General features: G+C 44.1%; 1 protein-coding gene across 6 annotated transcripts in view; it reads right to left on the bottom strand.

Annotated features, from left to right (window-relative positions):
• The window catches only part of ACSL1 (acyl-CoA synthetase long chain family member 1), a 70,542-nt gene that overhangs the window by 24,272 nt on the left and 33,534 nt on the right, over positions 1-12,736 (bottom strand). For all 6 annotated transcript variants that reach the window (XM_038560406.1, XM_038560408.1, XM_038560407.1 and 3 more), the window contains exons 3-5: positions 8,320-8,434; positions 4,001-4,065; positions 1,360-1,461 (exon numbers count right to left, since the gene is read on the bottom strand). In XM_038560406.1, coding sequence (XP_038416334.1) covers positions 1,360-1,461; positions 4,001-4,065; positions 8,320-8,434 — 282 coding nt within the window. The remainder of the gene's footprint in view (positions 1-1,359; positions 1,462-4,000; positions 4,066-8,319; positions 8,435-12,736) is intronic.

Raw genomic sequence — 12,736 nt, 5'->3', positions numbered from 1 at the left:
GGGTCAGGTCCAAGACTGTCAGCAGGGTACATGTGGCACATGTGGTCCTGTCTTCCCTGTCCCTCCAAGCTCTACCATAGTAAAATGCCTCATTCCCCAAGAGACATGCCACCTGATGCAAACAGGTGGTTGTTCCTGACATTCCCTTGGCTGCCCCACCCTCATATCCTTCAACACTCCACTGGGAGGCCACTTCCAGGAAGTCCTCCTTGACTGAGCTCCCATAATCCTTTTTCCCTGTGTCCACCTTACCACGCTACAGGGAAAGCGTCAGCTTATGGGCTGGTCTTCCCTCACATGGTACCTTTCAGGGAGGATCCAAGTCACTGTTGTGATTTGGTGCCTCGCAGTGCACGGCATATAGCAGGTGCTCAATAAACATTTATTAAGCTAGTTGATAAATATAGGAAGGAGCTTACTCTGTGAAGTAAGGGAATACCTGTTCTTGTGGTAGATTCATGATAAAATTCCACTAACACAAAAATCTGGGATGTGTTCACTTGAATGAGTTTTATTTGAAATGAAAGAAACACTAGATTTCATGAGCCTGGTCATGGTCCAGCTGTGGAAACTGCTGTGTTTCCCTTACCAATATAGAAAACTGCAGGAAATCTAATTTATAAAATAGTCAGTAGCCCAGGGATTGTGCTAACACGTCTTTTGGATGCAAGAATCAATTCAATTTCTTCACGCTTAGTGCTTGAATTCTTCCAAGCCAAATTATGCCGCTAATTTGTTCACTAGCACCATATACAACAGCTCCAAAAGAGCTTTTCATTTAAACTGACCTTTCACGCAAGGGTTTACAGAAGCAGCACGCAGGGGCCTTGACAGCCAGCCGGACAGCACGTCTACATTAAGGCTGACTCATCACGGTGACGCGCTCTCCCTGCTGCCCATGGTATTTTAAACTTTGTAACCTGATCAGAGGGAAAGCTCCTACCTTTCAGAAAGCAAAGAGGAGAGTCTGCAATGGACAAAAATGTATCCAAGTTTCTTCATAATTTATTGAGGCTATTTTTCTAATCACAGACATAAATAAGCCTTAAGGTAAGAAGATTCTTTGTTAGCTATCTGTTCAAATAACGTGTTAGTTTTTGTTTTGGGACCTGGTTTAAAAAAAAAGAAAAAAGAAAACCAATAATCAAAAAAGTGGTTTTTCTCCCCCTTAACATTAGAGGCCAAGGAGGCCCTGGTGTGGATTTTCCTGTCACTTTCTAAGGAATAATACAGAGATATATTTTCAGTAGAGATCAAAACACAAAATCGTGTCCTGAGCAAAGGTAGGTGTGAACCCCAACTGGCTCTTACGTCTGAGAACTCTCAAACTGCCTACAGATGGTGTCTAATGGTCAATACCTCAGGTCTGTTCTGAGCGAAGATGCCAATGAACTGATCTGGGGCAGTCTTGAAGCCCTTCTGGATTAGCGCTGAGCCCACACACTCGGCTATCTCCGCCACCTAAAATGGGGAGGAAAATAAGCAGGAAAAATCAGGTCAAACTCAAAGAACAAAGCTCACTGGGTGACAACTGAGTCTAATACCTCGGCCAGCGAGCAGCACCGCACAGAGGAGAGAGGAGCAAACAGGCATTCTTTTAGTTCTACATTTTTGTAAAACACAAGGCTCAATTCACCAGAACTCACTATTAAAGAGAACTGATCATAGGGCTCCTTCTGCAAAGTAGATGAATCGGAGGATTCCAACAGCTGCAGGTCACAGATCATTGGATGTCAGGGCTTCTTACACATTTCTATTTTAAACTTTAGTTTTATGAATTATAAAAGTAATACAAGGATGTAGAATTATTATTATTGTTGTTATTATTATTATTATTATATTTGTATTTATGAAGAGTAGCAATGCAGCCAAAACTTGTCATTTGCTATAAACACAGAAATAGTCCAGGGGGACACCTTCAAAAAACTTGTAAGAGTTTTAAGTAAAATTAATAAGTAAGTAAAATAAACACTATTATTGCAAGTAAAAATAGGTAGATTCCTATGAATTAGGGAGGACTATAAACCTGCCCCTCAGTCTCTCCCCATTCCTACCTTAAATTAACTACAAAATAAATAAAAATTTTTATATCTTAAATTTGGAATTATTTTCTTTATTTTCAGTTAGTGAATTCTCAAGAGCACTTTGAAATCCCACCCATGCCTGTAGGGAATAGAGCCACGCCTGTTCCTGCCCAGAACCCTGTTGGTCCTGGCACATAGTACCACCGCGCTCTGCCTATGGGAATGAGAGCTCACCCAGGTGAGGTGACGGCACGGGTGGCATGAATATGCTTATTGTTTTTGCACCCACAGCCTGTTTCACAACCTCTGCTCGCAGGTCAGGGACGGGAACCCGTGAAATGCTGCCATGGTTTGCAGAGCTACTTAGGAGAAGGTACAGGCATTTTTATCTCTAGAAAGAGGCTCCGTTCCTTTCTCCAGAAATCCTCAAAGGGGTTCCTAGCCCCACAAAGGTCAGTCACTAGGATGAGGAAAGGACCTAACCAAGTGTACAAATCCAGAGTTGCCTTCAACTCTAGCTTGAAATCTTCACCAGCCTTTGGCTGAAATGTGCAAAACACAGATTAACACCTTCAAAAACTGCAGTGATTTTCAATCTGCTTTGAAAAATCCAATCTGCCATGGACTTGTCTTTTGCCTTCCTTCCAGCATATAACAGAAGGACTCCAGGCAGCACTTGGGGACTCTGTGAGGCCTTGAGACCATCGTGCAACATTACGTGTCCAACACACATAAACTGTTTATCTACCACTTGTGAAAATGAGGAACCTCAGCAACTCTTTTTTTTGGGGGGCAGGGGGAGGTCTCCGGTAAAGCAAAATTAAAGTGGTGAAATCCCTCTGGTCCCTGAGGGTACTCAGCTCATCACTTTTCTCACAGGAAAGGAGCCTGTTTTGCCTCTCTGCTCTCTACCAAGAGCTACCCAAGCAAAGCCTTTGCATTTCATTCGTCCTCAGATGCGGGAATGTAAGGAAACGTGGAGTGTGTTTCAGTCTCTGGAAGGGCCAGTGAGCTCTGGGGCTACTCAGGGCTCCTAGGGACAATCCCTCACGTATCCTCCCCAGCACGCCAACTGCCCAGAGCACCTCTCACACCAAACATGGATGGAGGAATTTCATTTGTATTCATGAAACCACAGGACGACCTGGCCCTAGAGCAGGGAGCTATTTCCTGGACAGCTGTGCTAGAAACAAAAGGCAAGAGCGGACACATCAGGGCTCCCAGACACCCTTGGGCTCTTACTTCCATGGGGAGAAGATGCCCTGTTATCACAACAAACATGAAAAGCAATGTCTGTCATCAAGCAGCTGCAGCTGTGGATCAGTTGGGATTATGGAGGGACAAGAATAAATACACTGGATCCCAGCTTCCTTTGTGTTATACAGCAAAGCAGGTGCCGCCCCTGAACATCTGTGCTGCTCGCCATGGCTGCCCTGGGGTTCAACATCACACCTGTCCCACGTTGGTCAGGTTCATATGATGCACAGAAGAGCTACAGACCAGATGTGGACCTCACTTCTGGTCCTGTTTCTGCCACGAACCAGCTCGGACCCTGGGCAAGTCCCATCCTTTTCCTTGGGGGATGTTTCCCTCCTCTATAAAATGAGAAAGTTACTCTAACTTTGTCTAGTATCCTGCCAGGCAGAGGAGAATTTCTACCGTGCCATGGGCTCTGTGAGGAGAGTCACCTGCTTCAAGCACATTTCTAGAATGTTATCTGAGAATCATGCTCAATTCCCCCATGCAGCCACATAATTCCAGAATAAAGTGCATTTGGACCACCAATTAAGCTACTTAACCAGTTTTTCCCAAATCTTTGCATAAAACTTCTCCCTTTGGATGCTGCACGTTTACCCCAGAGCTCTGAGTCGGCCTAGCACACAGACTTTGCAGCAACCATACAGCCCTCACGGTCAGGGACTCCAAGATTTCAGCCCCAAAGCGTGCAGGAGGACCCACAGAGCCAGGAAACTCACCTGTTTGTAGGAAAGCCATTCGTAGGGCTGGTCTGGCTTCCGAGAGCCTAAACAAGGGCCATCATCTTAAAAAAAAAAAGAAAGAAAAGAAAAGAAAGAAAGAAAAATACAGTGAAAAACAAAAAATGGGATTAACGTGCATAAATATTCTCATTTGTGTTCTACTTCATCCTACAAAATATCAGGTAGACATTGGGCCCCAGATTAGAAATAAAGAGTTCAGATTGGAGATGTGTTCTCCTTGGGTTCTAGTCTGATTTTTTGTTTGTTTCTTAAATGGGATAAGAAAAATAAGAGAATATGAGGCAAATACAATTTTTAAGGACACTCAATTTGAATTCTTCTGTACCCTAGTGGTTCGGAAAGGGGGAGTAGCTGAATGATAAAGAAATCCTTTTCAGAAGACTCCCACAAGATTCCTAAAGTGTAAAGCATTCTAACTCAGGATGTACAAAGGAAAATACAGGGATGCCTGGGTGGCTCAGTGGTTGAGCATCTGCCTTCGGCTCAGGTCGTGATCCTGGGTTCCTGGGATTGAGTCCTGCATCAGGTTCCCCTGCATGGAGTCTGCTTCTCCCTCTGCTATATCTCTGCCTCTCTCTCTGTGTCTGTCATGAATAAATAAATAAATAAAATCTTTAAAAAAAAAAAAAAAGGAAAAAATAGGACTCTTAAATCCCCAAATTCTGATGACTTAGAATTTACTCACACGGGTGAAGTCTTAATTGCAGAGAAACAAAAATGAAGAAAAGATGCAAAATAAAGAGAAAATAAGGGGGTATCTGTGAAAGTCAAAGTTAAGAAATATCAGGATGTGTCCTGATTCTAATCTGGGTACCGAATAAACAGGATGAAAGAAAACCCATATTAAGTATTCATACTGAGGGCTAGGACAGTAATAAGTATCACTTGAATCATTTATATTTGGAATCATGCAAGTTTCTTTCTATAGATTAACCCCAAGCTAACTTTATGCTCAGTTTATAGTTGATGAAGGAAAAGCTACGTCCACCTAAAAAAAAAAAAAAAAAAAAGAACAAAGAAAAAAAGAAAAAAAAAGTCTCCATGTTCCGATGATCATAGCTGACCACATACAAGAATGCCTCTTTACTAGACACACAGGTTCTCCTGCCAGAGGCCCCTCTGTGTTAAGTGGGGCCTCCCCTACAAAGTAGGGCATTTTGTCATCTCCCCTCTAACAGGGTATCAGCATTTGTTTCTAGACTGTAAGATCTGTGGCTTCCCCATTCTAGGTTTAAGTGTCAGCAGAGGTGTTCTGATTTGGTTTGGGGGCCTGGAGGACAGGTTTGGGAAAGCAGAGCATGGCCCCACTGGCAGTCCTGAGGAGACTGGGCCTATCACACCGAGTCACACCCTGGAGAAGAGAAGTGGGGCATGTATGCGGGTCGGTGGTGAGGACAGGGAGGACCCAGGCTGGACAAATTCACTGCCTCACACTGACTTCTTGGCTCTCTCTACTGCAGCCTTGATGAAAACAGAAAGAACACAAAGGGCCTTATTCTCAGACCCTCTGCCATTCACAGGGACTGTGATAAAGACCAGGCCGGACGTCATGAGTTCCATCAGAAGCTGTTTTCACACATTGGCCATCTGAAATAATGTTATTTCATTCTGTAAAAACAGGGATTGGAGATGTATAGGCAGCAGCGGCCAAATCAAGTCTGCCACCTGTTTCTGTAAATACAGTTTTATTGGAACATAGCCTTGCTCGTTCATTTACATATTATCTAAGACTGCAGCCGCAAGGCCTCACAGAGACCATATGGCCCTGGGAGCCTGCCATATTTACTCTCTGGCCCTTTATAGAAGTCTGCAGACCCCAGCTCCAGGATGGTGGGAACTTAAACAAATACTATACCCAGGCCCTACAAACAAAATTTTGGATATAACAGGACAGGAATGGGGTCTGGGCCTCAGCACTTTTTAAAAGCTCCCCAGGTGATACCGCAGTACAGCCAGGGACGAGAATCTACAGATTCACAGCCAGAGGGCTCCTCCTTATAAGCAGCTTCCTGTGTACAGTTTGTTTTTTGCTCTCCCATAAAGCCTTCATCTTATGGTAGTCTAGGAAAAAAAAAAGCTTAAAATAAAAAGATCTTCTGGAAAAAAGAAAAAAAGAAGGCAAAATGGCCTACAAAGGACCTTCCTTCAATCAGTATAGGTTAAGAGTGAACTTAAGTTTTCTTCAACTTCTCTGAAACATTCATGTAAGACTTCATATTCCAAGCAGAGAAAGTGCACACACACAAAAAAGTTACTGTCTTTAAGTGAGAGGAGAGTCAGAAGTATCATGTAAGTCACCATACTACCAGGATGAATTCATTCCCTGATAACCATGAGACAAATGTATACACATCCACACACATCACTTGGTGGTAGTGGTAAAGATTCTATATACATACACACACACACATACACACATATCTATACTTATTTGATATATAATGTATATCAAATTATCTATAAATATTTTATATTTATAAAAATATAAATATTTAGTTTATATTTAATCTATACATATAGATTTAATCTATATTTAATCTATAAATATTTTGATGTGGCCTTTTGTTAAGCTGCTCTGTGTATGCATATTTACTATCACAGACAAACCCTGACCCTGACACTAACTTTGAAGAAGTTCATAATATAGGGATGCCTGGGTGGCTCAGTGGTTGAGCATCTGCCTTTGGCTCAGGTCATGACCTGAGGTCCTGGGATCGAGTCCTGCATTGGGCTCCCTGCATGGAGCCTGCTTCTCCCTCTGATGTGTCTCTGCCTTTCTCTGTGTCTGTCATGAATAAATAGATAAAATCTTTAAAAAAAAATTCATAATATAGAAGTGAGGTTTGTTTTCCCCTTAGAGTGGGGCTCGATGAATCTGCCACAGGATTACTGGGCCCTGTGCAGATACTAGAGTAACCCAATTCTACTAGCATCAAGTAAAAAACACAGCACTCTTGAGCACATTATCATAATGCAACACGTTGTGGAGACAGAGAACAGCAACAGCACATAGTCCCTGACTGTCAGGTAACTGCAGCCCAGCTAGCAGTAGAGCCAGCCACCAAACGATTTAAATAAGGAATCACGGATCCCAAAGACCATTTCTAGAGAGTGATCTGGAACAAGCCAAAATAAAGAGGCTAAAACAAAAGAGGGGGGTGTGGGGAGCAGAGAGTGCTCTCTCCCTCACTGAGGATACGTTGATGGAGCACCTACTGTGTGCCAGGCTATGTGCCAGTGTCGAGAGAAGAGATGGCCGCCCTGTTCAAGGAGCACTGGCCAGTGGGACAGAACATCAGGCAAATGCCTCTGCTTCCTGGAGGGGCTATTACAGAAATAGGTACAGGGTGCTGGGGAAAGCAGGGAAATGCCTCACCTGGAGGTAGGAGATGAAAGCAACAGAAGAAGAAGGTTTTCTTTTTTTTTCTTTCTTTCTTTTTTTTTTTTTTAAAGATTTAATTTATATATTTGAGAGAGAGAGATCACAAACAGGGAGGAAGGGCAGGGTTCAAAGAAGTGGGCTCCCTACTCAGTGGGGCTCAGTCCCAGGACCTGAGGATCATGACCTGAGCTGAAGGCAGATGCTTAACGACTGAGCAACCCAGATGCCCTAGAAGGTCTCACATAGCATAGTAAGCACCTGTGCTGAAGGTAGGAAATAAGAAGCTTTACAATCAGGAAAAGGACAAGTGCACAAAGGTGTGGGGTTATGGGAAAGGGGAAGGGTCCTGGTGTTGCAAGAAGTTCAGTGTAACTCGAGGAAGAGTACCCAGAAGGTACACTTCCTGGAAGGGAGAGAGGCCGGAAAGGCAGGCAGGAGGCCTGGGGTGGGGTGGGGTGGTTCTCTTAGGCCAACGCTAGCGAGGAAGTGTGGTTACTTTGGGAGCCAACGTTTCCAAAGTGTCTCACAGGACATTGCTTCCTTGGGAGGTCAGTGTTTATTTCTCAAAATACGGGTCTCATGGTCGAGTACATTTGATAATGTTGGACTGGGCCCAATTAAACATGTCTTTTGACCTCAGGAAATGTCAGAGCCCAATAATGAGCTAAGGTATATGTAACTATCCATAAAATACAAAACCTACTGAAAATATATTTGACTGCTCTGTCAGGGGGATATCTAGAGGGGTTCTTGTGCTTTGGGGCTCATTCTGGAGAAGTTTGAGGAGGAGACAGGGGGACTTGAACAGGTGGAAGTAGATGGAAGATGAAAGCAAAGGACTTCCTCAAGAAAGACCACTTGTTCTGAATGAAAATCATTAAGCATTCGTCACACAGATTCAGCAAATGCTTACTTGACACCTGAATGCCCCGCTGGAAGCCTTCGTATATGGTTCTCACATCGTCGTAAAAATATACCAAGGGCTCATCGCTATCCAGTAGCGGGGATCTCCGAGCACCATCGCTACCCTGTGCAAAGAGACAGACACATGAGCACGTTAGAAGAAAATGTTAAAAATAAAAACCCTAACATGCATGCCCACCATGTGCTCCAGGGAGCCCCTGTGGAGTAGCTGCTCAGTATTTGCTGAATGAACAGAAGTGCAGCATTTGCTAATCGGACCCATTCATCTGGGGTCAGGTGCAGGCTTCAGAGAAGGAAGGCTAAGACCTAATGGGTGTCAGAGGGCCCCTGGGAAAAGGGAACAACAGAGCAGACCTCTGAGCACTGGTCTGGCCGGATAAGGTCAAAGAGAGCAGAAGGACTGGGAACCTGTCACACATGCTGTGACAATTCTCAAACCTCTACCATCGGGACACGTGGGTGGCTCAGAGTTTGAACGTCTGCCTTCTGCTCAGACTGTGATCCCGGGGTTCTGGGATCACGTCTCGAATCAGACTCCCTGCAGGGAGCCTGCTTCTATGTCTCTGCCTCTCTCTCTCTCTCTCTGTGTCTCTCATGAATAAATGAATAAAATCTTAAAAAAAAAAAAAAAAAAACCACCCCTACCATCAATGTCACAGGGACTGAGTTTGTGTAAGCTCTCGTAGAAACACACCATTCAGTTTTACTTCCATAACGCCGATGTTCCTTTGGAGATTACTTCCACTGTTTTATCTCTGTGTCAACAGCAGTATAGCCTGTTAGGAACTCTGGATTCTCACAGAGCATCTGACGGTTAACAAGCACCCAGCAACAAAATGTATGGAGGTGCAGGGACATGTCTATACTGCTTTGATTTGCTTCACTGACAGGTACACAGACTGGGTTTCACTGTGCACCCTCTCTACAGGGCCTTCACTGGTTGGTGCAGAAAGCACACCTGCTATCCACCGCAACGCCTGACTAGCAGCGGAAGTCATCACTGGAGGTAGTAGCTTTCAGCCTGTGAGCTGTGCAGCACTCTGTGTCCACAGAAATACCATGGGGTGAGGTATCTGGACTTGCCAAGTGTTCTTTAGAAACTGATAAATACAAGCTCAACTACTATGATGTCAGAGCCCATGGGTTTTTTGTTTGTTTTTTAATTTCAGAGAGGGGTCTTCACATTTTTTTTAAATTTTTTTTTTTTTTTTACTTATGATAGTCACACACACAGAGAGAGAGAGAAAGAGAGAGAGAGGCAGAGACACAGGCACAGGGAGAAGCAGGCTCCATGCACTGGGAGCCCGATGTGGGATTCGATCCCGGGTCTCCAGGATCGCGCCCTGGGCCAAAGGCAGGCGCTAAACCGCTGCGCCACCCAGGGATCCCTTCACATTTGCAATGTCAGGAAACAGGGAAGTCAGACAAGGATATAAGAACTTCTGGTAAGGACCTAAGAAAGGACCATTCGCAAAGAGGAGAGATGGTTTCTAGTATGAGGTCTGAAGGAAGCAGACAGGAAAGTCTTCATGAAGAAGGAGCAAAGGGCTAGATCTCAGAGAGTGGGGTCTAAGCAGGCAGAGTTGATGGGGAAACGGGATGCACTCCAGGGCAAGACCCAACATGGAGATCCCTTTACAGGTAACGACCTCCAGATAGATGTTGATGGACCCTTTTTCTCCTTCTGTTTTTCTTGTTTGTTATTTGTTTTGTTTTGTTTTTAGGATTTAGTTAGGATTCTTCTTATCCTTATCTCCTACAAGCTCTCCTTCCAACCAATTTATCATATATGTACTTCCAAAAGAAAGGAACAGTACAGAAGTATATTAAGAAAAAAAATGACTAGTCCCTATTAACATTTTTTAATATATTTTTTTTATTTAATCATGAGATACACAGAGAGAGACAGAGACAAAGGCAGAGGGAGAAGCAGGCTCCATGCAGGGAGCCCAATGTGGGACTCGATCCCAGAACTCCGGAATCACGCCCTGAGCCAAAGGCAGATGCCCAACTGCTGAGCCACTCAGGAGTCCCCCTAGTAACCGTTTGATGAGTTCCTTCCAGACATATTTCTATGTTTTACATCTATAGAAATTCTTATGTACTCACATGTGCTTGACATTAGATCTAAAGCTACTAATAGATTTCTAGAACAAATACCCAATGATACGTTCTATTCATTACATGGTCTTCTCTATCTTGGCAGACACTTTCTAATACCTGTAGCCACGATTCCAAATGTAATTATTAATTACAACATATACTTTATAAAGCAAAGAAGGTATTCTTTGTATGTACAATGGTGGGAAAACCTCTGCTCTGTAGACTCATGCAATATTATTACTTAATCTTTGAGTCTGTCTGCAAAATGGGGATACCATGTGTCCACATCCAGGGTTATCTTTAGCTAAACAATTAAAATTAGTCCTATAAAATATGAATGTGTAGGGACGCCTGAGGGTCTCAGTCGGTTAAGCGTCTGCCTTTGGCTCAGGTCATGATCCTGGGGTCCTGGAATCCAGCCCCGCTCAGTGGAATCTGCTTCTTCCTCTGCCCCTCCCCCTGCTTGTGCGTGCATGCCCTCTCTCTCTCAAATAAACAATAAAATCTTTTAACAAAATATGAATATGTAGAACACTACTCAGACACCCTACAACATGCCCTAACTACAAAGCCAGTCCTTCTTAGCCTGTATCTTTTCTCCAACAAATACTCGGTTAAAATTCAGAAGCAATTTTGTGGCTTTACAGTAAGCACTGGAAGCCTTTTTCAATGCAGGAAGCCACCCACCAAAGGAGCCAGGGCATCATGGCTAAGGTAGGAGAAAAAGGAGCAAGGGATTAAATGACAGAAAATGGGAAGAAGAAAAAAAGCTAAGAAAAGAGGTGTGCCTGGTAGAGAGGAGCAGACTGTCACAAACAACCGTCTCCTGGCCACTGGCCCAGCCCTGCCCTCTGGTCTGCCTATCAAGCATGACCAGGAGGCATAGGCGGTCTAGTAGCCCAGACAGGTCCCTTAGGATGGGCCCTCCTACATCTCTCATCCTGACCCTCGTTCATGTGTGCTGTCACTCAGCCATTTCTCTGCAAAAGCAATACTGCCCTCCCCAAGCATTCCGCTGAGAACTCCTACAGCTGTCAAAGGGGCAGGTGGGAATCGGGTGAATAAGACACCGAGCTTTTTCTGAAGAAGCCCAAGTCTTACCCTTATGTCACCAGAGGGGCTCCATGGAGCACTGGCTGAGCAAAGAGGGTGCAGGAAGTCAGAATGAACAGACAAGAGTAGCCTGGAATCTTCGGAGCATTCGGAGCACAGGCTCACCCTCGGGCCGGGGTCTCTGAAGGATGGTCTGGGGGACTGCAGACCTTTCTAAGGAAAGCAAATTAGCTAGCCCTTCAACAGATCTACTGAATCAGAGACTCTGGGGGTGTGACCCAGAAGTTTTAGCTAGCCCTCCAGGGGATTCTGGTGCACGCTAAGGTGAGACCACCAGCCTGGAGGCCTTAAGGTCCCAGCAGGGAAGTCCTGAGGAATACTGCTTCAGAAAGAAATCTACAAGAAGCCTAAGAAGCAGCATGAAGAATGGCATGAAGGGGAAGGGACCAGAGAAAAATCTGGTCATGTGGGCCTGGGTGACAGCAGTGGCAAGCGGGAATGGGGAGAAAGAAGGGTGACACTAGAAGTAGTAAGGGTTAACGAAAGGGATCTGGCCAGTAAGTGCTTTAAAGAAGGAGGTCTAAAAATAGCAGTCCCATTTAATCAAAAATAGAAGACTGGGCATGGGGGCCAGGTTTGAGAAGAGAGTCACTTTGGCTTTGGAAATATGGAGACCAAATCCTTTTCAAGATAGTAGGTTAACCTCCCAAATTCCTATTTTGAGAATTGCTGCTCTAGAGTAAAATTTTATGAGAAACTTTTTGGCTAAGTAATTCTTTGGTGAAGGTTCATTTTTTTTGGTGGTATATAATCCTCAGAACTTTGAGAAACATGGAAGTAAAGCAGCCAAATCCAAGTTAAAGAAGTTAATGACATCCCAAATAGCCATCATCTTGACAAGTAACTTGAAGACAAGACAGTTATGATGATTCTAATTGGCAATCACAATACTTAGCAAAGGTTTGAGGACGAAGCCGTAAATGAGTCCTATGTCAAAAAGGCACACCATTTAAGGCATAGGTGAAACTGGGTAAAAGGTCACATTGTCACTCATTTGTTACACACTCTGTGATTTCAAGAGAGGAGTCTGAATAAAAGGGGCGCGGGGGCCACTAAGCAAGATCTGCGCTTTGAAATTTGTTGCCCTATGAAATGATCACCCGTTCCCCTGAAGAATCATCATTTTTGATGTGCGTATGTACTATCATTCTTCTTGAACAAAAATGCTATTTGTAAACACTGGGTGTTTT

The sequence above is a fragment of the Canis lupus genome, chromosome 16 (genome assembly GCF_011100685.1).
Source record: "Canis lupus familiaris isolate Mischka breed German Shepherd chromosome 16, alternate assembly UU_Cfam_GSD_1.0, whole genome shotgun sequence".
Classification (NCBI taxonomy): Eukaryota; Metazoa; Chordata; class Mammalia; order Carnivora; family Canidae; genus Canis; species Canis lupus.
This window is presented reverse-complemented; position numbering and strand designations above follow the sequence as displayed.